Source organism: Indicator indicator, chromosome 4, assembly GCF_027791375.1.
Source record: "Indicator indicator isolate 239-I01 chromosome 4, UM_Iind_1.1, whole genome shotgun sequence".
Classification (NCBI taxonomy): domain Eukaryota; kingdom Metazoa; phylum Chordata; class Aves; order Piciformes; family Indicatoridae; genus Indicator; species Indicator indicator.
This window is the reverse complement of record NC_072013.1, coordinates 47,877,446-47,901,139: the sequence shown is the minus strand read 5'-3', so window position 1 is coordinate 47,901,139 and position 23,694 is coordinate 47,877,446. Positions and strand designations below refer to the sequence as shown.

Sequence of the window (23,694 nt, the reverse complement as noted above, 5' to 3'; positions counted from 1 at the left end):
TCAGAGCAGGGTGGGCCCCTTAGTGCTTCGGGGCACAGAAGGGAAAAAGCAGCGACTTTCAGTCTCCCATAGCTTGTTAGCTGGTGCCTTGTTTTGGCAGGGCTGTGTAGAAGACAGGAGGGAAGGCGTTGAGTGGAAGTTAATATAACTGGCAATAAGAAGTGTTGCTTCAACAATCTAGGGAAAAAAGAAAATTATTAACTTTAAGTCAGTTAGAAGTAAGAGTGCCCTTTGATTTTTAGAACCTGCATAACTTATTGACTGCATAACATATTGACTGCATAACTTTTGAAAACAGCTTTCTTACATGGAATTGTTCAGTTTAGAAATGAAGGTCTGCCCTAATTTAAGAGTGAGGCAGAAAAAGTCTCTTGCTGAAAGGTTTCAGCTTACAAGGATTTATTGAATATATATAGGTAGTGGAGCAGCCCCAAGTACCAGTCACCAGGGCTTATATAAAATGCCAGCTGTGATGCTGCCAGCTGGAAAGAAACTCACTGTTCGTTTTGTAATTACCTTTGGAATTGCCATTGTGAAAAGGAGTTTTTCAGTGCTGTTTTTTCCAGAGCTCCTTTCTTTCATTTGACTGACTACAATCATGAAGTCTTCTCGACAGCCTCCAAAGGTCAGCACAGAGGAGTATGAATAAGAGACCTTCAAGTGCTGCAGACAACAGAAAGTTTGAAAAGTCATAGTTCTGTAAAAGAAAGAATGTCCACCTTATACTAATATATTTGTTATTCATTGCAGGAACATCAGATCTCCAGCAGTAGTAGGCAGCATATGCAACTGGCTCCGTAGGTAATAGCTGGCAGTGACAGCTCAAGTGAGAACTGCATTTCTGGTTTCCTCCTAGCTTTCCTCATGGAACCTCATTGCTTCCAAGCAACAGTCTAAACTTGGTTATATTGCAGATGGTGATTGCAAAGCACACAGCACTGCTAGTTTGCAAGATGTATGAGCATGTTTACAGCCCATCAGAGAGGCAGTTAGCTTTTTCACACTGCCTCACACTGTAGCTGTAATTTTCCTTTGCTTATGTAACATTCAAATATTGTATGGACTTCCCTCATCTCTGACTTCTACAAATTAACTTCTGGATCTTTTTGAAATTAAAGACAAACTTTTAGAGACTGTAAATGGACTCTGAAGAAAGTCTTTCTGTGGGAGGTAAGTTATTTTTCTTAACAGTGTTCCTCACCATACCATAGTGTTATAATCCAGTATGCTGATACCATCTTCATTCACAGCTATCCAGACTGGATACTCTTCCAACAAGGAAGGTAAAACAGGCTAGAAAGAAAGGAAATTATTAATTTAGACAGTTCTTGGCCACCACATAAAGATACCTCTGACATAAATCTTGAGGTTTAAGGATAAAGTGAAGATGAGAAAGAATCCTATAGGCTTACTGGTCTGGCCCCATTCAATTTTGAAGAGGGCTTTTCTTAAAAGCTGGAATAATATCTTCAGATTTACACAGAATTTTGGGATGAGTGGCACAGGAGATGCAATGATAACGAAGTCTTTGAGGTAAATTCCATCAGTGTGGTTAACACTGGACAGAGTAACAAAAAAGGCAGTTCTGCTATACTCTTGTTCTTAATACTACTCCCATCAGCCAGGCAGGCAGTGAAACCTGTTGGTTTCTGTAATACCAGTGCACCCACTACTATTGCACCACTGCAAATGTTCTTTCTTACTGATTTTGACAAAGATACATCCATTTTCTGTTAAAGCTAGTTATTGTAGCTAGTGACATGAATCTTTCCTGGGAATCTGCTATTACAATAGCTAATGCCATAAGCTTTGCCATTTAACTATTTAAAAGTTATAAAATATGTTAATTGGAAATATCTATATTATTTGGAACTATTCTGTATTCTGCTTCTTCAGTGTCAGTAACCTCAGATACCAGTAACCTCTTCTGCTTTCAATCCTGACAGTAGCAATAATTGTCTTTACAAAAACTTCTTGTATATTTACTCAGGAAGTCCCTTTTATCCTTAGACTTTATCCCATAACTGTAACAGCTTTGTCTTCAAAGCAGGAGATGTATAACCATGAGCAAGATCTATCTCAAGCTTTCAAGAAACGATGTTTCTGCTGGGTTGGTGAGGATGGTTAATGCTGTTAAGATTTCTCAGACAGACACTCAGTGCTAAAACATTACTTTGGGCAAAGGTAATAGGTACAGAGCGCTAATCCAGGATGGGCTGAAGGATGGTACAAACTAGTGGAAGAAGCACTCCCTCCAGCTGTTCTTTGCTTTCCCCCTAATGCCAGAGGGCTGACAGCTTACCCGGTATGTGCTTTAGGTTTTTTTAATTTGTCAAGCAGAGAGTGGCACTGAAATACCCATTCTACTTTTAGCTGGCATCAGCTGCCAGGTGTGATTTATGGGGGACTCTGCCTTTCCACACCCCTACTGGTATGTAAACAGTATTTTTTTAAACAATCATTACAGCCTTGAAGGCGAGGGAAATTCCTGCCTGAAGAAATCTTGGCAAGGTTTGTAAGGAAAGGTAGTACCCTCAATATTGTGATCAACTGATGCAGCTGGAGGGGGGGGGAAGAGAGAAAAATAAAAGTGTTCCAGTTACCTTAGCAGCAAATATTTTGGTTCCAAAGAGAGGCCATTTCCGGGCCACTGTCAAATAAATGCGAATGCATTCTGGTGGAGAGCATCCCTGCAGCACCATCCACTTTGTTGCCAGCCTGTCAGCCAGTTGCCTTTCAGAACCAAAGATGCAAGACAGCATTATTTACTAATGTCTTCCAAGGAAAGGTGAGTGAAGTTATAACAATTAATAGATGAACCTTTTATTCCAAAAAGGCTGTTCTACAGAGTACAATAGAGAGGGCTTGTTAGCACTGTCAGCTATGAGCTTATTTTAGCAGTTTCCCTGCTCCCACAATTATTTTACTACTAGTGACACTGTAATGCCCAGGAATCCCAGTCATATGTAGCTTCCTCACTGGTATAGATTAAACAACTGTAGCTACAAACACTGAGACAGCTATTACTGTAAAATCCTTCCTAGCTTGTCTTCACATTCAATTACACTTTCACCTTCATCTTAACTTACTAGTATGCTCTATATGGAGTGGCTATATATATATTAATTTACTGTTGATTTGGCTCACTAGGGATGGTTTGGCAGCTGTCTTGCTACATGCAGATGGAATTTGCTTCCAAAAAGAGGTAATTGTGTTAGTTCCACCACTTCATCACTAAGTAGCTTTGGATCTGGAAGATGACTGTTCTCTTTAATTAGAGCTGAGCATCTGAATTCTGTACTTGAGTACATCAGATCTCTTCATTGTGTGAGAATTTCCAAGTCAGAACATCAAAAAGCTCTGCCAAAAAATGTCCTACCAGAATTACCACAGCCTGAAGCAGCCCATATGTGCTGGCTTTATGGCTCATTGCAAATGTTAGGCATCTGGATTCAATTGACACTTGGGGAAAGAATAAAACAAAAACTCAAAACCAGAATTCATCTGGGACTTAGGTTAGAGTTTGTTGGAACTGAGATGCCTAATTTGGAAGTAAAAAGCTTAAACTTCTTGTCAAGAGAAAAATTAGTTGGTGACTTGGCTCTTTTTATATTCTTTAACTTCTGTTTTCTTTTAAAGGAACCTCTACCTGATGCTTGTGTTTTAAGTTTTTACATCAAATAATTTTGACAGGGTTCCTTCAAACTTTGTGCATATAAAGACAGAATTTTGCAAGTAAAATTTGTTTTCAGTGCAAAGTCTAGAAGAACCAAGAATTTACCTGAGCTGTTCAGGAGTAATGTTTTGCTTGTAGCATTTTGGGTAGAATTTGTCTAAGACCTGGTGGAGAAGATGCTGCATTTTTGATGGTGACGTTCCCGCAGGACTTGATGATCCTGGTCGATCCAAATCCCCATATTCCACCTAAGGCAACATAATAGTTTATAGTACAATAGAATCACAGAATGTTAGGAGTGGAAGGGATCTTGAGAGATCATCTAGTCTAAACCCCCTGCCAGAGCAGGATCACCTAGAGTAGGTCACACAGGAACGTGTCAGGCAGGTCTTCGATAGCTCTCTGGGCAGCCCATTCCAGTGTTTTGTGACCCTCACAGTGAAAAAGTTTTTCCTTATGTTCATGTGGAACCTCCTATGCTCCAGCTTGCACCTGTTGCCCCTTGTCCTGTTATTGGCCATCACTGAGAAGGACATCAATTCTGTCCTCCTGACACTCACTCTCTACGTATTTATAAACGTCAATGAGGTCACCCTTCGGTCTCCTCTTGTCCAAGCTAGACTCAGCTCCCTCAGCCTTTCTTCATGAGGGAGATGTTCCACTCCCATAATTATCTTTGTGGCTCTGTGCTGGACTCTTTCAAGCAGTTCCCTGTTCTTGAACTGAGGGGCCCAGAACTGGACACAATACTCCAGATGAGGCCTCATCAGGGCAGAATAGAGGGATAGGAGAACCTTTCTCGACCTACTAACCACGTCTTCTAATACATCCCATTGGCCTTCTTGGCCATAAGGGGATACTGCTGACTCATGGCTGAACTATGGTGGTTTTAGTGCACAAGAACATTCTGTGAGCTCTCATGCTGGTAACTACTGTGTTTTTCAGTCACGCAAAAAGACACCATTGGGCTGCACAATTTTGTCTGGAGGTTTTGCCATAGTAAATGTATACTGAGGACATGACTGGCTAAGGAATTCCTCACTAATCTAAGAAAATTAAACAGTATCTTGGCCAGCTACTTGTTGTAGGGAGATACTTCTGCATAACTGCCAAGCTTTTGGAGTTTATTTTCAATTGGCCAGTTAAAACCACAGTGTGTTTGTAAATAGTTTGGACAACCTTCACAGTTTCTTCATCTCAGTTTACATTGTGTGAACAAATGCAACAATCAATTTCAGCTCAGTAAGAAACTATTATCCTGCTTATTATGTCCACAACCCATACTATGTGTTTTATGTAGTAAAATGCTAAATGTAACCCTGGAGATGTAATGAAGATGCTACAGGGTGCTTTTCCTGAGTAAAAAGCATTAGAGGTGCAAGAGGGAAAGTTTTCGGTTAAGTCTAAGTAGTCATACTATTTCCGTACCTCTAACTAAGGCACTAATTGGAGCAGTTTTGGGGATGGTCCAGCTTCACTGGGTTTTTCCAATATTTTTCTCCATAAGGAAAGGAGAGGCACTCCTATAGCAAATTTTCCTACAGCAAAAGGTATTCTAACAATATATGTATGCTGATATAATGTATTTGGCATTGTATATCTCAGACTTAAATAGATGAAAAATCACTTTTGATGTAGAAGAGAGCTGATAAGTCAGATATTCAAGTGTATAGCTGATATCCCTGAATGACAAAAGAGAGAATTTCTGCCCATAGCCATACTCACCTGAGCCATCAGAGCCACCATTTCCAGAGCTAATTCCTTATTAACAGGAAACCTTCCATTGGCAATTTCATTGCTGACTTGGAAGGCCAGCAGCAACCGCTCACGGTCTGTCTCTCCTTTGGCCTGGCTCCGAAAATAGAGCCTAAAAAGTAGAGAGGATTGTGAAGGTGAAAAGGTATTGTGAACTGAAAGTAGAGGTAAGAACTTAAATCAACATCAGTAAAATTAAAAGTGGGTTTGGCTTTTTTCTCCTCTCCTTCTCCTTCTCCAAAGTGTACTTTTTATATTGCAAGGGTACTAGCCAGCTTTGGAAGCAGAAGTGCTTCTTTTATGAACAAGATTTAGGCAAAGAGACTTAAAACATGCTTTTTAGTTCTGGAAGCCGTTTGAATTCTCTAAGACAATCACTTAAGGATGGTGAAGCCTTATAATCACAGGTCAGTTGGCATCTATCCATCCCCATCAAGCACAGATAGGCAATATTTAAGATATGGCCTTCTCTGCTTATCACAGAATACAAAACTATGTCTGCTCTACCACCATTAGAACCATATCGACCTTACACATGTCTTATCAGAGTCCTTGGTGTCAGAACAGCCCAGCCTTGGAAAGACCTTATCCAAACATCCTTGCTGTCCAGTCAAAGCACGTTCCAGTCCAACTAAACAATACTGCAAAGTTTCACTTCTGAAATGAATACTGTCTTTTGGGTCAAAAGCAGTAATTTTTGCTTCCACCTCTGTTAGACCAACTAACAAAGCTGACAGAAATTTGTTTTACCATTACAGTCAACAAAGTCTTCATGCTTGAACACAGAACTTTGTCTCTTTTTGGGTTTGGAGTGGCCTTTGTTTTACCTGCAAAGGGAATTCACATGCAGAAAGCTGTTCCTCGCTCTCATTACACAGCTCTCTAGTCATTGTACTTCAGAATTCCTCTCTGTATTATAAATTATGAACTTGTTCCAGTTTTTGGTATAGATTGTCTTGTACTTCCCTTCACTACCATGTCTCATGATGTAACTTTTAACATTTATTTCTTTGTAAAGTCTGGGCACTGCTACTACATGTCTTCTACAGCTCATGCAATTTAGAACATTGTTCTTCTATCTTTTTAATCTTTCTGATTCTTCACTTAATTGCATGTTTCAGCATATTTGTTTTTCACTGGTGATTTTCCCGCAGGTCTCCCTTCCTCTCACCGAACACACATCATTTAATCATGTTTTAAAATCTAGGCAAATGAAATTTTGCCAAGTATGTCTTACTGTGCTACAGCTAGTTGTTAAACAATTTTAAGTGTATTCTTCTGTTGCAAAGTATTTTGGTTTTCCTTCTAGGCCATATGCCCTCTTTTTATACATGTACCACACATAAAAGCTAAAACAATTTTGGCAATAACAGTGCTATAAATTATTGGACAGCTATGGAGGTGTATGCAGTCTAGAAATGTTTAATTAGCAGCAATAGTGAGGCCAACCAACAGAGCACAGTACCTGTTCTTATAGGTCAACTTCACAATTCTTGTGCCACCTTCATATTTCCCGGGATGCAATTCTTTTAAGGCTTGTTCCCATTTAGAAATGGCATCACAGATCTTTAAAAAAATACCATGTAAAATGAGAGAGAAATGAGGTGAAATGTATAGTCAAGGCTTGAGGGAAAAGTAAGTGTAAAAACCAGTAGAAGTGATGCCTTTGATTGTCTCAAGCTCCTTCTTTTGTTCTAATACCTCATCTCTCCTGATGGTGGTTACCAGCAAAGCTCCAGATTCTGATCTATGCCAGCCCATGAAAGTGAAGTATATAATTTGGCACTGTGATAGTTTCCTCTTCAAACCGTCTAATTTAAAATTACTGGTATCTTCTCTCTCTACTGGCCAATGTGAAGTTTTACTGTGTAAACCTGAAATATTTATGTTCCTTACAGGTATCAGGGCCTCTTCAAAGCTGCCACTAGCACTATTCCTCCATCACTGCTGAATGACAGATTATTCTCCTAGATTTGTACCAAACTCCAACATGTCTCATTCATAGCTTCTAGCCTGCTCCTTCAAGGAAGTCATCCAGCTGCAACAGGAGTCAAAATCTCCATACAAAAGACACAGTGATTAACACTTTATCTGCTCTCTTTTTCCCTTGATCTGAGGCATTCCTCTCTTTTTCAAAGTGAAGGTATATTCAGTAGAGCTTTCTCTCTTAAGCACACTCATCAAGAATGAAAGCCTGAATTATCTGGAGATAGCTGGGTGATACTTCATAATTCATTAAATGGGATTTATATAGACATGCCAAGAGACTCACAGCTGAACATAAATTTGTCTCAATTAGAAGTGTCACATTTGATGTTAGTTGAGATATCAGATCATGCTAGCTAGCTCCATCGTTTAAATTTTGTAGTCAAGACAAATTAAGCTTTAATATGTGCTAAAATCCAAGTTAAAGGCTTTTTAAAAATGGACAGATTTGTCACCTACTAAAACAGAATGTGCTTTGTCTTAACTAGTATCTCAGATTTGACTGAGCTAATTATAGACTCATAGAGTCATTTGGGTTGGATAGGACCTCTAACCTAACCCAACCATTAACCCATCACTGCCAAGCCTGTTACTAAACCATATCCCTAAGTGCCACATCTACATGCCTTTTAAATATTCCAGGGATGGTGGCTCATCCTGGTGACTGGGCAGCCTGTTCCAATGCCTGAGAACCCTTTTGGTGAAGAAATTTTTCTTAATATCCAAACTAAACTTCCCCTAGTGCTACTTGAGGCCATTTCCTCTTGTCCTATCACTCGTTACATGGGAGACCAACGCCCACATTGCTACAACCTCTCCTCTGAGCCTCCTTTCCTCCAGACTAACAACCACAGTTCCCTCAGCCACTCCTCGTAAGTGTTGCTCTGCCGATCTTTCACCAGCTTCATTGCCCTTCTTTGGACATGCCCCAGGACCTCAGTGTCTTTCTTGTAGTAAGAGGCCCAAAACTGAACACAGTATTTGAGGTGTGACCTCGCCATTGCCAGGTACAGGAGGAAAATCACTTCCCTAGTCCCAATAGCCACACTATTTCTGATACAGGCCAGGATACTGTTGACCTTCTTGGCCACCAGGGCACATTGCTATTGACCAACACCCCCAGGTCCCTTTCCACTGTGCGGCTTTCCAGCCACTATTCCAAGCCTGTAGTGTTGCATAGGGTCATTGTGATCCAATTGCATGAATGAGTATCTCATCTCTGAATTCTAATCCAGACAGCCAATACCCAAGTGTATTTGATCTTGCTAGATTAAGAATAAAAAATATTAGCCATTTAGCAGCTCTCAAACATGTACACTGAATGTAGCAGAGGCAAAATAAACTCAGACCTTCATGTTGCCCTGCAGACAATGTTCCAAATTCTTGCCAGAAGGATCATCTGTGAACAAAGAAAATCCCATGTGGGATGGCTTCCTCATTCCTGTCTCCTGGTTGAGTCGCTGGATGAATTCATCAACTGTTGAGGAACCATCAAAACCTACAACCTGCAAAGAAAGAGGAGTTAACTGAGGATAACTTTCAAAAAACACAGCACTGGTAGGTATCACAACTACTGAAGCCTGGTTTCCTACAGATTGGTGTCTCAGGATTGGCTGCCAGCTCCTGTGATATCACTTGCATATTGCATACGTTTTCATTGCTTGCTTTCTTGTACTGAGACACTTAAGACACCTCTCCCTTTTTCCCAAGTACTTTTTCTTCCTAAGATCTGTAGATCTGGGGCTAGAATCCTTTCATTTTCTCGGGGAAAATCACTAAGATGTTACGGAGAAGAAGTACTATCTCCCAGTGTCTCACAGAAATAAACAACACAGTGCCACCCACTCACATGAAGGAGGGATGTTACAGTGCAGTCCTCTAGTGCCCAGAAGAAAGGCAGCTATGGTGACTCACCTGGTAGGTTCCATTCATGAAGTGCACAGGAATGCTGAAGGGGAGTGAGTGATGGTATGGATTTCTTAGCAGGATGGATACAATCTCCATCCGGGAGGGCTTGGCTTCCCGCTCGCCAGTCTGTACAGTGCGGTCTACTGATCTCTGGCAGTAGATGGCATACTTGCCTATTTCACTCCTAGGTGGAGATAAGCCACAAACGTACTTTGAATGCCATGTACTCTTCCATTTCCCATGCCATGACAAATTATTCCTCCCTCAGGGTTTTGCTCAAACAAAGATACATCTCTGTGCAGATACTTCATCCAAACAGTCTAACAGCTGCAAGTGAAAAAAGCTGCAAACCAAACCTGAGCTCCAGGGATCTGTAAAACTAAAATAGGCAATGTACTCTCTGTGAAGTGTAAGACCATTCCCTGCTCCCAGATGGACTGCATATAGGACAGGGGTATCCTCTTCTCTACCCTGTTGACATTATCCATTAAAGCAAGACTACTTCACCCTCAAGCTCACTGTCATGCCAGTGGAATTTACTTACTATCATGTCAGGTCCACATAAATATTAATAATAGGTTGTAACACATTAGCCTCACAGGATTATGTAAATTGTGTTTATCAATTTACATAGTTATACAAATTATGCATTTCCATGGGTTAACCCTACCTGTCAATCAAGAAACTCTCAAAGATTAAAGCAGGCTCAGGTTTGCTGATAATTCAGCACAGTACAGGGATAGTTACTCATATGATCCAGGTTACTGTTGCCTGAAGAGTGTGCTCCACTGAAAAGCACTAAAAGGATACAAGTGTCTCTAAAGCCAGGCAAGAACAGTCAATTACACCTTTTGCAAGAAATTTTAAGAATGTAGATACTGAATAAGTTCTGAAATTGAAGGATTTATATGGATTTAAAACAATGCTATCACTTTGCAGTGGAAACTACTTCTACCCAAGATGTCCTCAAGAGTTCAGTACATGATTAAATCTCTAGCTAAATCCCTGCAAGCAACATGAAGTCAGGAGCTCTGGCTTCTCCCTGTAGCAATATATTGCTCATCTGCCCAGTAAAGTATCTAAACTATTTTCAAACAGAGAATCTTGCTTCAATAAAAAGCTATTGCATCTGGCTTCAAAATGCTCCTGAGTCCTGTGCCTTCTAACCTAGAACTGGTTCGATTTTTTTTTTTTCCTCTCAGGAAGAGGATATATACTCTGAAGTCACCTTTCATGAAAAACAATACTAAAATTAAGATCTAATATAAATCTAGAACATAGGCATTATGGAATGTGTGTCTTGTTTGCTGTATGAAATGGGGAATGCATATCTATTTAACTGCTCAAAAACCAGCCATACCTGCTTCACTTAAAGAAACATAAGTATTCTTAAAGCCAGGCTGAAGGAGCTAAGCTAAGTCCCATTAAACAACTGCTCTAAATTTAATCTAAACTACAGGTGAATGTAAGCACAGTTTACTGTAATTTCTGTATGGTTGTGGTTTTTTTTCTAACCCTATTAATTGTTTTCTGTCTGGATTGTACATCTCTGTGCTTCAGCTTGATGTTTATCTGTTGATAAAAGTACTTTTGACTAAGAACCTGGCAGAGGTCAGCATAGTATTGCTTGAAACTGACACATGAAATCAGTTTCACAGAACTCAGCACATCCTTAGCCTCCCTAGCAGGTCCACTACTAAAGCTGAATGCGCCAATTTGGGAGCTGGTAGTGCACAAGTTTGAAGAGATGGTTTCTAGTACTGGCCAGACAATCCCTAACATGTTGCCTTAGCCTATGGAGAGAGAGCCTGAACATAAAGCAGTGCCTGACATCTGTAATTCTGCTTCTGAGAAAGAATAGCACATGTGAGGGAGCATATGAGAAAAGAAAAAAACACCAAACTCGCTAGGATGAGTACACAGATGTCCCCTACAATACGAGGAGACCTTTAGCTTGCGTTCCAAGGCAGACTTAGGCTGAGTATTTGAATATGAAAACTTGTTTGAAAAGAAATCACTCTTTTACCTATGTCTTCTTAACAACAGTATGTTGTTGGAGCAGACAGCTAGACATCCCATAAAGGACACAGTGAGATATGGTAAAGACCAGATCACCATAGAAACAAAGAGCACAGCATGAACACTGGAGAACAACTTATTGCTGTTACAGTAGGTCTTGCACTGATTTCTTATAGGAGAAAATATTACAGCAAAAAGTTAAGGGAAAACAATACTAGCATATTTCAGGTTTGTTAGTTTTTCTTAACTTTTTATGGTTCCCTGAGGTGTTCTCCACTTCACTTTTGCTCTGTCAGTATGCCTGCTAACCTATCAACCGACTATAATAATCTCAAATGCTAGTAATTCATTCTAAATAATTATTTTGGTCTGTCTTTCTGTTAATAAAAGGAAGAAGCTGCATCAGCAAAAATCCTCCATCTCTAGTTACATCTTCAGAAAGTTCTTTTGCTAGCATAGGTCACTCAGTTTGTGAACTATCTTAATATAAGTTACAAGTTAATGTGAATGACTGAGGGGGATCAGATTGATACCTCTGGAAGTCTGTTTTCTCTATCACATTATTTTTGCAGGTGGGAGTTCTAAAATTGCTTCCATCTTCATCCTTGCAAAAAGCTTAGCAGAAAATAATGCTGTTGTGCTCTTTACCTGGGATCTGCATGTCGCTGAAAGTGCTGTTTGATGTACCAGAGGAAGTGATGTTGAGGCAAGAATAGAGGAGCACACAAAGCCAGGAGTTGCCAGCACTGTGAACATAAAACTGGACATCATTTTTATTCTGTACTTGTCTGTACTGTTCTCTTCCATAGAATACTGTAACCAAAATGTTGGATGGTGCCTAGTGCTTTTGGGAATGACCATTTTTTGACATGTAGTTCAAGAGGCTTCAAAGAGAAGTGATGATCAGAGAACAGACAGCTTTTCAGTATCGCAGCCTGGACTCTAAGAGGTATTCTACATGACTAGCCACTTAGGAAAATTTTGACTAATATAACCAGAGATAAGTGAATGATTAAGACTTAAATTAATACTTTTTTTTCTCCTGTTTGTAACTGCAAATCACAAAGAATACACTGGGGAATTTTGTTTCAAATTTGATTTGCAAATGATATAGTGCACATTATAGTGCAAAAATCAAATTTAATCCTTGATAGTAATATTCATGATTTGCATGCTGCTGATTAACTAAAACAGGAAACAAATTCAATATAATGTGACAATCATATCTAGCCAGCACAAGCCATGAATTTTGACTCTGAACATGCTCTGAACAGACCATTTGCAACTGGTAAATGGTTAAATTCAAGATAAAATTTATTTTGCAAGTAGTTACATTCTCAGTGCTGAGGTTCTCCTTTCTCCAGCACACCTTTAACATTTGCACAGTTTTGTGAGAACCACTCCCATTGCTGATTATTAAAATATGGAATTAAATAGAAAGCATTTGCAGAGTAGAAGTGACAAAAGAGGGACTGACCTGAATGACTGAGTGGTTCTGGGGCTGTCGGCAGCTGGTCTGTTTAACAAGCTGGCAGTAAATTTCATTCTGCAGTTCGGTATGTGTTAAGCAGACCTGCAGTGCTGTCTGGGCAAGTGACACATGGTAATCAATAGAAGATGCCTCCACAGGGACATTGATGAACAGCTGACAGGACTGCAAAAAGGTGGAAGTTAGTCAATGCCATGAATACAGCAACACTTCCCTGATACTTCCAGAGCAGGTTTCCCAGATGCATTACAGAAAATTAATGAATTCTTCTAAATAACCTTGAAAGGAGGGAGGAGCATACTTAGCTCCTATCCCTACCTCTTTATGTTGTGGCAACTAGAAAATTCACTCAAATTCCCACACCTGAGGAGCTCACAAGCCAGCACTAGAATCGAGGGGGAAATGTACCTGCCTTTCAGGCCTGTGCTTTACTTTGCTAAGACTGTCAAGTTTTACTGCTTATCCTAGAGTGCAAGAATCAAATCTCCAACAGCTTCATCACTGGTCTAACTGACACAACTGGGTTTACCAGTAAATTGTTTCTGTTTCCTTCAATCCAGTTACTGGAGGGGAAAAAGGAAGATAAAACCTGTAGGGAACATTTCTTCTAAACCCAGATTCCCTACAAGGGAAAATTAAACTGACAGAGAATGGAACTGTTCTACTGTAATTAAATGACCCAGCAGATCTGTCTAAAGCAACCAATGATGACAGTAAATGTTGTGACAAACAACATGACCAAACAATGTTGTCCCAAGAACAGATCAAAGTAACAGAAAACTTTGCAATGTCCTTTTAAATACCTTAAAGAGTTTCAGAGCTTCAGTCTGTAGAGCTTCAGATGGCAGAGTGGTGAGGGATGTGTGCAACCCATCTTTACTGTAGCACAAGATAGGATGTTTCCAGAGAGGAGAGTCTGAGATAGCAGACAGGCAAAAACATGCATTGTCAGAAGCAGAACAAAGACAGTGTCCACGCTGAATAGGAGCCTTGATGAAATGGCAAAGCATCTGAGGAAGCAGCACAGCACTACGCCATGTTTATCTTTGATGCCACTTCACTGATTTCAGCAAAGCTTGCCATGAACAATGAGTCACCAGCAGAAGTATTGCCAATATCACAATCCACAGTCCTGCTGTGTCAGAGCTTCTCATCAGCTGAATTCTGGTGACAAACTGCTCAGCATTGTGTTCAAACAAGAGAGACAAACTCTGCCAGGGCAGCTGCCTGTGTTGGGGATTGATACATAGGTTCAGGAATATGTGTGTGTGAGCAGGAAAAGAGGATTAAGTACAAACATGTTAATTAATACACATCTGAGAGCACAGTGCATTAACACAGGTGGCACAGATGAGCATGGATGCAAGTGTGAGGGATTAGATGTGCAGAGAGAGGGGCAAGATGTGAAGGCAAGTGTGTGTGAGTGTATTTTGAGAACAGAGCATGTGTTTGTATGGTCAAGACTCCCAGCAAAGGAAAATTGTGAGTAATAATAACAGGAAAAATGAAAGCTCCAGTTCTTTATTAATGCTACAGACATTCCAGATGCTTTATAACTGATGGACTTGTCTAGTTTCATAATACCATGCCTGCTCTCCTTAGGCATTACTGTAGAACCAGAGGAGAAGGATGCTATATCATATGCTGCTCTACCGAGAATATCCTTTCCTCACCTTTGTCTGGATTAAAACCGGGAACTGAATTTATCCTTCCTTATGCTTTAGTGCCATGGAAAAGAGATTGTGGTTTCTACTTACTAGGGTCTCCCTCTGCGTCCAATAGTTTTCCAATGAGTTGTTCATACGATGTACCCACTGTGGCATTACTGCTACCAGCTGCTACAGTCAGATGGTACAGCCAGGTGTTCTAGGCATAAGGATGAGAACACTACAGGTCAGTTCAGACCTTGTTCTCTACACAGAGCTTCAGTCTGTATGCCACGTTTGCCCACTGAAACCAAAAAGACTCTTGCCCTCCAAAGAGAATGTCTTTCATACCTTTTCCTGTTTGGTGCGAATAAGTAAGTATGTGGGACTCTGGTCCTGTGGGTGAATCACCAATGTACAATGGGATGAGAGAAGTCCTCCACCTGTGGCTTCATAATCTTCATCAGAGTCACAGGAACGGTCTACTTCTTCCACTTTGGACTCACGCATAGGCAGATGCCCTAGGGGACACTATAAGGGGAAAAGCCAGTTAGTAAGCGTAGCTAATCTCCCACTATGGGCAGGGAACATTGGGAAAAAAAAACTCAACAGGTCAGCATGCTAGCAGTTCTGTAAAAAAAACAAGGAATAAACTGTAATTGAGTGTTTAATTTAATTATATAATCTTGTATTTCTGTAGGATCTCTTCACTACTGTACAACTAAAGTACTTACAAGCTGTGTTACTACCTTACTTTTATTTTTATTCTTTGGAGAACATGTACAGGTCAGAATGAGAATATGCAAAAATAAAAAGATTGTCTTTCCCATAAAGTACTGATTTTTAGCATTACACTTGTGAGTTGTTTGAGATCACTGGTTCTGCAAGGCAAGATGTGTTTTCTGATGTCACTTGCTCAGTATCATGAGCCACTGTCTTCCAATTCTGGTCAGACTTACTGTTTGCCACTGGAAGATAAGTACTTTTACAATTACATTAAATAGGTAGATTCAGACAAACAGGGGATATCTGCTGTACTAACTCTGGAGGTCAGTCCCAAATATGAGTCACAGTATTCCTCAATATTCTAAAACTTGGGTTTTGATATCACCAACAGACCATTGGGCCACAATTCCAGAAATGGAATCACATTACACTGATTAAGTGATCTCCTTCTTCTCAGATTGTTTCTGCTTGTTTTAATGACAGCATGCAGAATCTATCTGCTGCTGTATAGAACTCTGCTCTAAAGGCTTCAGAAGTCCAAACGAAGAAAGTGAGAAACAAGATAAACAGTGATCAGAGAAAGAGTTTTTAAGTATTTTGTCATTTTTGCTTTAAAAAACAAGCAAACAAACAAACGAAACAAAACCACCACCAACAAAAAACAACAAAATCCAGAGAAAATACTGATTTTCTTTGAGGAACAGATGCTGTTAGAAGTACAGCCAAAGACGAGCTTGAAGTATAAGACACAGAAGCAGTAAAAGGAAAAGAAGTGTTCAGGAACAAAAGGGAAAAAGGAATTACCTTATCTTCATGATTTCGATAATAGTAGAAAGTTTTTCCAATCAGTGCACACCAGACCAGCTTAGAGTGACCATGCTTGACCTGTAAGACAAAGAAATAAGTGCTTTTAACACCAGCAATATTGCTGGAGTGATTTTCTAGGGTTTCAACTTCCAATTCAACTCGCCTTTAAAACCTGCATATATATTTCTCCTGTGCTAATATGAACTTGGTTCAAAACATACAGGTCACTAGTTCCAAAAACAGGAAAGTACATCTCATCTAAGTAGGTTCTTATGGAAATGAGTCTAAGATTTTATGAAGTATTTTTTACTCACTCATAAGAACCCATAGTATCTATATCCTGAAATACATTGAGTAGCCTTTTTTGAATTTTAAACCCAAATAATTTCATCTCAGCAGAAAAAGATCAGTCAACGTGTAGTCTAAGGAGCTGTTTTCTGTTGCAGAAGAACAAGCTTCAGAGGCAGGGGTTTTTAGCCATTATTAGATGGTGACCAGAATTACATATAAAAATTCATAATAACTTCTATGCAATACTGTCAGTGGAACTGGCACAAAGCCAAAGAATTTTCAGCCATCATACTACATACTGAGGGGCACGCAGTCTGTTATGATGGAAATAAATGCTAACCTAGAACCATACAAGCCATTTCTTTGAAACTCTCTTGTATCACCAAAGTAAGATCCATTCAATGTGAAATATGACAACATTTCCTGTTTTTTGTGTTTTGTTTGATTGGGGTTTGTAGGGTTTTTTGTTATGACGTGCTGTTTTCTTCTTTTGAAGAAAAACATACATGTGCTATTACTTACTTGTGTTATTACTTACTATTTGACAAAGTTAGTATCTCTCACTAGCCTTGTTTGTCCCATTCCTTACCAACAAACACGTTCTGAAATACAGAAGCCTACTGCCACTTTTCTTTCTTTACTCACTCTTCTACAGAGCATTAAAATAATTATCTGTTGCTGACATTTACTGCACAAACCAAGAAGCTGGCTGACTGACAATACTGAGTTAAATTGAGTAAGGCAAGGAAAAGTATTTTACCTTGGTGAGCCAACCTTTCACAGTAGGTTTTGCATCACTGTGAGGAACACCAACAGGACTGGTCACTTGCACTCTCAGAATACTCTGAAGGACATGAATCCATTCCTCCAGGATGTTGGGAGAGTCTGCTGTCAAGAAGAAGGTTCTCTTTTCTGTCACAAGCTGGGAGGAAAAGGAGTGAGAAATATAAATCTGCACACCTATGAATCTTTTCTCCAGCTGCTCAGTTTCATTATCCAGTACAAATTTTTTGTGGTTCATGAGGGATTTTTTTAAGATAAGAAAAAATGTGCTAACCCTCAGAGTTCCAATGAAAGAACTGAAACTCAGATTAATCAGATTCTCATGAGGTCTCTTGCTCTTTCTCTTGAATATTGTGACTTTCTATCTTCTCATCCTTTCTTGCACAATTTTTTTCTTTTGAAAAGGTAACTACATAAACATGGTGGATTTTGCTGCCTTTACTTTGTATTGCATTTTGCCTTCAGTAGCCTGTGGCTGTGAGCAGAAGGATGCTATGAACTGAGTAAGGGGACAAAGTAGCTCACAGGTCAGGCCATGAGCCTTTCAGTAAGAGCACGAGAGAAACTTTAATGCCACCTTTGTAATGAAGTCCTCTAACAATAATGACTCGGAAGTTAATCCAGTTATGGGCTTATTTCTAATACTTCTGAAGTTGTATTCTAGTAGGATGTTTCTTCAGATCCTCCAGACATACAAAGTCAGGGAGGAGACCTTATGACAGGAGTCTTTCAGAAGAGGAGATCCTAGGTGCTGTCTTGTTTTAATAGTTGTAAGACTCACTTTTCCCCACAGATTTCAAGCTCTCGGTCCTAACTGCAAAAAAGGAAAATGTTAGGATGTAAAGACCCCCCCAAAATAAATGATAGTTTCTTTCTATTTCAAAAGGTTATATTTGGGTTACAATTTAGCTCTTTCTCCATTATTTATTAAAATGATTTTTTCCTGGAAGCACAGGGGCCAGATAAAGTCAGCTCATATCAGTTGAGATGTACAGTTTCATTCAGCCTGAAATAAGTGCTCTCTCATCTAGCCACTGAGTGTGTGGTTATCAGCAGGATGAAAAAACAATGCTTACCTGGAATGTTTGGGACCCTTCACCTCTGACAATTTGGCAGGAGGAATTCAGCTCCATCTGCCCTTGTGGTTTGCGGATGACATCACTCTGAAGAGAGAAAAGCAAACAACCTTGTCTGTAGGTAAAAAAATTCAGGTGGGTCTTGGAGTACTTAAATACAGGAAAATATGCACATGCAGGTTGGAGTCCACATTCATGAGCTGGAAAGGACAGCTGAAGGTTGTCAGGTTGAATATGAGACAGTGTGATCCCATTGCAATGATGGAGCAAAAGACTCCTTAATAGTAGCAGACAATATAACAAACACTCTCTTATGAAATTCAGATTGGACATTAGGAAAAAAACAATAAAACCAAACCCTTTCTCACTGGGAAGGCAATATAATACCAAATAGGTACTCAGAGAACAGCTGAATTTCCACCTTTGGAAGTTTTCAAGATTCAGCTACACTAAGCCATGAGTGGTTTGATTTACAGCTTGTGACAGTATACCTCCAATGTGTCAGTTGGATTAGGGTCTTTCAGAAATCCCTTCCAACCAAGACTACAAATTCTGCATATTTATGAAATTTATCTATACAAAAAATATCTATGTATAATTGACTTGTCAATGCTAGTGGACAAACCTAGTATCAGAAATAAAGATGCATTGTGACAACAGCTGTGAAAAATTTAAAAAGTTGAAAACAAATCTACTCAACATTCCTGACCTGAGGCAAAGATGTGTAAGTACAAAGAAATACTGTATATATACATATTGTGCAGGTATGGAGGAAATTACTGTGGCCAGAATTAAAGAAACATGGAAATATCCTCAAGTATAGTTCTCTTCAGTGTAGCTAAGTACAGCAGAATAATGAAGGCCAACAATAAATCTATTTTATTGTATATACAAATTTTCAGTGCATACTGCTTGAATTTTTGAAATAATGTAACTTCATTTGAAACAGTTGTGAGTTATAAAACAGATTTGGAAAAGTTTGAATGCACAAACATGTTCTGTCAGTAATGTTTCAAGACAGCATTTTGCATGAAAGCTTATTTTCAATTGCACCCTAGTTTTCTAATACTTCCATGTCCATCTGAGAGGGTGAAAAACACAAGATTGTAGCTTTGACCCCCCCTGAAAGTTGTAGTTTTTCTCAGAGCCCCATATGCTGACTGATCTGCACCCTCCTGGTATTGTAATTTATTTTCCCTTTATTTTCATCTTAAACATGACCAAAGCCAGGCCATAGTATGCCTTCTGCTGTTTGTACTCCATATGAGACTGACTAGTAGGTGTCAGATTTCTGCCCTTGTGAACAATCTTTCATATACTGGAAAATGCTACCATATGTAGCTTCCCTGCTTAAGCAGAAGCCCATGGTTGATCCTGTGGGTCAGACATAGAGCTCTTTGGCACAACATTTTCGAGGAAGCTTGCCCATGGCTTGCCCATACCACCACGACAGTGCTATCAGCCTGGAACTAGTTCTGCAGACAACCTTGCCCTGTGCCTCCACACAGGAGTAAATGCATCCTCATGACTCACCGGGGACTTGTAGTACATTATTTGTCTGTTTCTTAGAACAAACCATCGTCTCTTCCACATCTTCACCTGGCTTCCCATCTTCAGCAAGTAACCTGATTTTTCCATGGGCTCCTGGAGGGCAAAGAGCAAAGGGGAGAGGAGATTATCTTGTGCCTCTCAAAACACAAACGAAAGAGTGCTGAAATCAAGCTCAGACATTTGCTGCATCTCTGCTTTACTCTGTGTGATGGGAGTAGCAGCCATACAAGGTCAGTGCTCTCTGATCAACTTGGAAACAGTTCTAGACTATCTGTGTAGTGGCAAATATTACACTGTGGTGTTTTAGCAAATAAGGCATCTGAAGATCACTTCAATAATGGTCTGAGGCACTGAAAACTTACTTGTTTTCTTACCACAGCAGAGATTTTTTAGATAAAAGTGAAGGCCATGATTAGCCTCCTGTTCCTTGCTTGCTTGATTTCTTACAAGTACAGAATTTAATGCTGTCTGTGTTTGAGTTTGGGTTGGTTGTTTTTGTATTTCCTAGGCCAAAACATTCAATTGTTCTTCCTTCCTTACTCCAAATTTCCAGAACTGTTTTGTCACAAAAGTATAATGCCATCATTAGAGTGTGACTACAGGAAACCGGTATAGGTCATCAGAAAATGAAAATATAAGCATCGAGGGCTGTATTACCTAACTATGTAACAGAAACTGCACCTTCTTCTGAAGCATCAGATAATGTAGTTTGATACAGATCAGCTGGACCAACAGGCCAGTCTGTTAGACCATCGCTTTGCAGGGGTTAACTCCATATATTGTAGTTAGGCTTTTTCAAGCTCAAGACTGTTTGCATCCCTCACAGCTGTGAGGTCGCAAGACTTACAGTGCAGATTCCACCGTCAGTGGAATAGGAGGATGTTCGCTGTAGCTTGTGTTCTGGCTCTGAATAGTCACCATCCAAGGAGTAGGCATCAGGAGGGATGGCATAGTCACTCTCAGAGCTCAGTGAGGACATAGATACACCTGTTCAAAATAAAGAATGAAAAATATGGCTAGACAGAAGCACACACTGAATACTGCACACTCAGGAAAAGTTTTTGAGTTCACCATTAAGGCCTTTTTGTTCAAGAAGAACAAAGCAGCTCAGACTTTGGAAACTCAAACCCCACTAACTAAACTTAGAATTCTGATTTTTTTTTTCCTAGGAAGACAAGTAGTGAGAGTGAGTTTTGGATACTGACATTGAAATACATTTGTTGCTGAATAAACAGAGATTGAAAAAATACTTTTAAAAAATTAAAAATCAACAGACTTGTTATCTAAGGATAGACATGCTGTTCTCAGCTTGGAAACATCCTTTATAAAGCCTCAAGCCCCTCTCATTTAAACTAAAGAAAAAGCTCCTTCACTAGCAATGGGGCTTTGTTTTCTGTGAATCTTCCACCACTGGTCCAGGGCAATGCACAGATGTATCAGCCAAAGACTCACAAAAGAAGTTAAGATGACGTGAAATGGGTTTCTATTTTATTGACTACCAATTGTAATGAAAATTCCACTCAAAGTTCCAGTTAAACTTCCCAGCAGTCAAGAAAAATTGTTCTAGACAGGACCCAAATTACCTCTCACCCCTCACAGATAGGGAAGATCTGCTTATTGGTCAAGAAATTTTCAGCCAGTGACACAGATAAAAAAACATGTTCTTGGATGTGTCAATATTAGCTTGATTACAAATGAGAAGTCATAGAAAAGGTATGGAGGGCCTCACTAGATATGTGACTGACTTGGAAGATGAATTCTTCACATAATCTTAGTTTAGCAAGTGCCTGCGTGGAAATCTACGCGCAGTAAATCCATCTAAAAGACAGATTTCTGCTGAGTAGCTGTTGATGTCTGCACATGTTCTGGGAGGACTTACTAGCATCACCAAAGCTGAGCATTTGCTTGTCACTGATGATGCTATTCAGCACATCTTGCTTCACCCATGAGGACGGAGTTCATGCTTCTCAGTGTCAATACTCTCACTTTACCTCTCTTCACTGCACGAGGGCTGCCTGGCATGCTAGCTTTCCTGTTCTCAGATCCAGCTGTAGAATTCCGGAAGCTGGCATGGGAGCCACAGTCATCATCAGAGCCTGAAGACTCATCTAAGAAAGGCACATTGCTGATCTGAGTGGCTTTCTGGAGAACAGAAAGGAGATGCAGTGATCAGTGCAGGCCCTTCATTTTCATACTATCCTTCCCACCAGGACTACTTATTTCTTCCCTTCTTGTTTAAGAATTTCCAAGCTGGACTCTCTAGTTTGATCTGTTTGAGATCTGGTGACTCTCACCCACTGTTTCACAAGGCCTGTGCTTCCCCATAAACTCTCAAGAGTCTGTTTCCATTCTCTAGGCTATGCTATCACCCCTAGATTTCCACAGCCTCATAATGACCAATGCAGATTCTTGGATCAAAACTTGCTGCAATGTTCTGTATTCCTAAATACATTTGTCATCTGCTACTTCTTTGGCATTCTTTTGGTGTCATTACACCCTAGAATTTTCTAGTTTTCTTTCCTTAACTGCACAGCCTCATCTGGGATGCATTAAGAAAAGTGTGTCCAGCAGGTCTAGGGAAGTTCTCCTCACCCTCTACTCTGCCCTGGTGAGACCACACCTGGAATACTGTGTCCAGTTTTGGGCTCCCCAATTCAAGAGAGACAGGGATCTACTGGAGAGAGTCCAACAGAGAGCGACAAGGACTGTTTGGGGACATGAACATCTCTCCTCTGAAGAAAGACTGAGAGACCTGGGGCTGTTTAGTCTTGAGAGGAGAAGGCTAAAAGGGGATCTTATCAACATCTGTAAATAACCGAGAGCTGGGTGTCAAGATGAAGGTGATGTGGTGGTGCCCAGCGATAGGACAAGGAACAATGGGTACAAGCTGGAACACAGGAGGTTCCACCTCAACACAAGGAGAAACTTCTTTATGATGGGGGTGATGAAACACTGGAACAGGCTGCCCAGAGAGGTTGTGGAGTCTTCTTTTCTAGAGACTTTCAAAACCCACCTGGATGTCTTCCCATGCAGCCTGCCCTAGGTGATCCTGCTTTGGCAGGGGGTTGGACTCAATGGTCTCTAAAGATCCCTTCCAATCCCTAATATTCTGTGGTTGTGTGGTTCTGTGATCCCATCCTCTCTAATTATTAGCAGCTCTAGACCATGCTTTCCATAATGGGAAAAGTGAGTAACTCCTTACCCCCTTCAGCGTAGTGTAGACTGGCACTGTGACATTTCTGTAGATCAGACAGGTAAATGGCCCAGAAGGTGAACATGAGAAATTGGATACTGGGAAAATTCAGAAAGAGACCAAATAATACAAACTGATGAAGAGGAGGAGGTTTTAATTGAGAGGTACATATATGTGGGTAAGAATTTATGCAGCCTCTTGGAACGCAAAATAATGGAGGGTTGCCATCCTGTACCGTTTGGCCTTAAAAAGGCCACAGGATGTGTTATTAAATGCACACAACTCCCAGAGGCAGCTGCAACGCTGCTTCTGTTTAGCCTTTATGAGATCTTACCCAACCTGTGCTCCCCATGGTACAATGGCAATGCAGTGCACCATGTTCAAACAGGTAAAAGCTGTAACAGGGGAAGGTGATGGTGAATCACAAGACTGAAAGCAGGCTACAGACATACAGAGGCAGAACAGGGGCCCCTGAAGATATCACTGAATGTAGAGGCTCAGACAGCCCAGCACCAACTATCCCTGAGATCAGATGTATCCTCCTCCCTTTCTTTATAATCTGCAAGATCAGATTTACTTTGAGAACAGGCAAGGAAATGAAGAAATGTGAACAGCCAGAAGCTCAGGTCCCACATTGTCACTGTAAACCCCCTCTAAGGATGGATCTTGTCCAGAACTTACAGCAGCTGGAAGTATCATTCACTGTGGCCACTTCAGACAACCTCATGCCAGATTTGGCCACAGCATAGATTCGACTCTCCTGGAACAATAATGCCATGAACAGCACT

The 23,694-nt window shown here is 40.3% G+C and overlaps 1 protein-coding gene across 1 annotated transcript in view; it reads right to left on the bottom strand.

Annotated features, from left to right (window-relative positions):
• Positions 1-23,694, bottom strand: part of PLEKHH1 (pleckstrin homology, MyTH4 and FERM domain containing H1) — a 43,768-nt gene continuing 20,074 nt past the window's right edge. Inside the window, exons 7-28 of the mRNA XM_054400396.1 lie at positions 23,588-23,666; positions 22,916-23,004; positions 21,705-21,855; positions 20,561-20,700; positions 19,696-19,806; positions 18,163-18,249; positions 17,064-17,225; positions 16,010-16,090; positions 14,831-15,010; positions 14,591-14,699; positions 13,637-13,749; positions 12,822-12,998; positions 11,993-12,090; positions 9,332-9,509; positions 8,767-8,922; positions 6,897-6,997; positions 5,402-5,543; positions 3,782-3,924; positions 2,604-2,733; positions 1,207-1,293; positions 517-663; positions 1-177 (exon numbers count right to left, since the gene is read on the bottom strand). Coding sequence (XP_054256371.1) covers positions 1-177; positions 517-663; positions 1,207-1,293; positions 2,604-2,733; positions 3,782-3,924; positions 5,402-5,543; positions 6,897-6,997; positions 8,767-8,922; positions 9,332-9,509; positions 11,993-12,090; positions 12,822-12,998; positions 13,637-13,749; positions 14,591-14,699; positions 14,831-15,010; positions 16,010-16,090; positions 17,064-17,225; positions 18,163-18,249; positions 19,696-19,806; positions 20,561-20,700; positions 21,705-21,855; positions 22,916-23,004; positions 23,588-23,666 — 2,838 coding nt within the window. The remainder of the gene's footprint in view (positions 178-516; positions 664-1,206; positions 1,294-2,603; positions 2,734-3,781; positions 3,925-5,401; positions 5,544-6,896; positions 6,998-8,766; positions 8,923-9,331; positions 9,510-11,992; positions 12,091-12,821; positions 12,999-13,636; positions 13,750-14,590; positions 14,700-14,830; positions 15,011-16,009; positions 16,091-17,063; positions 17,226-18,162; positions 18,250-19,695; positions 19,807-20,560; positions 20,701-21,704; positions 21,856-22,915; positions 23,005-23,587; positions 23,667-23,694) is intronic.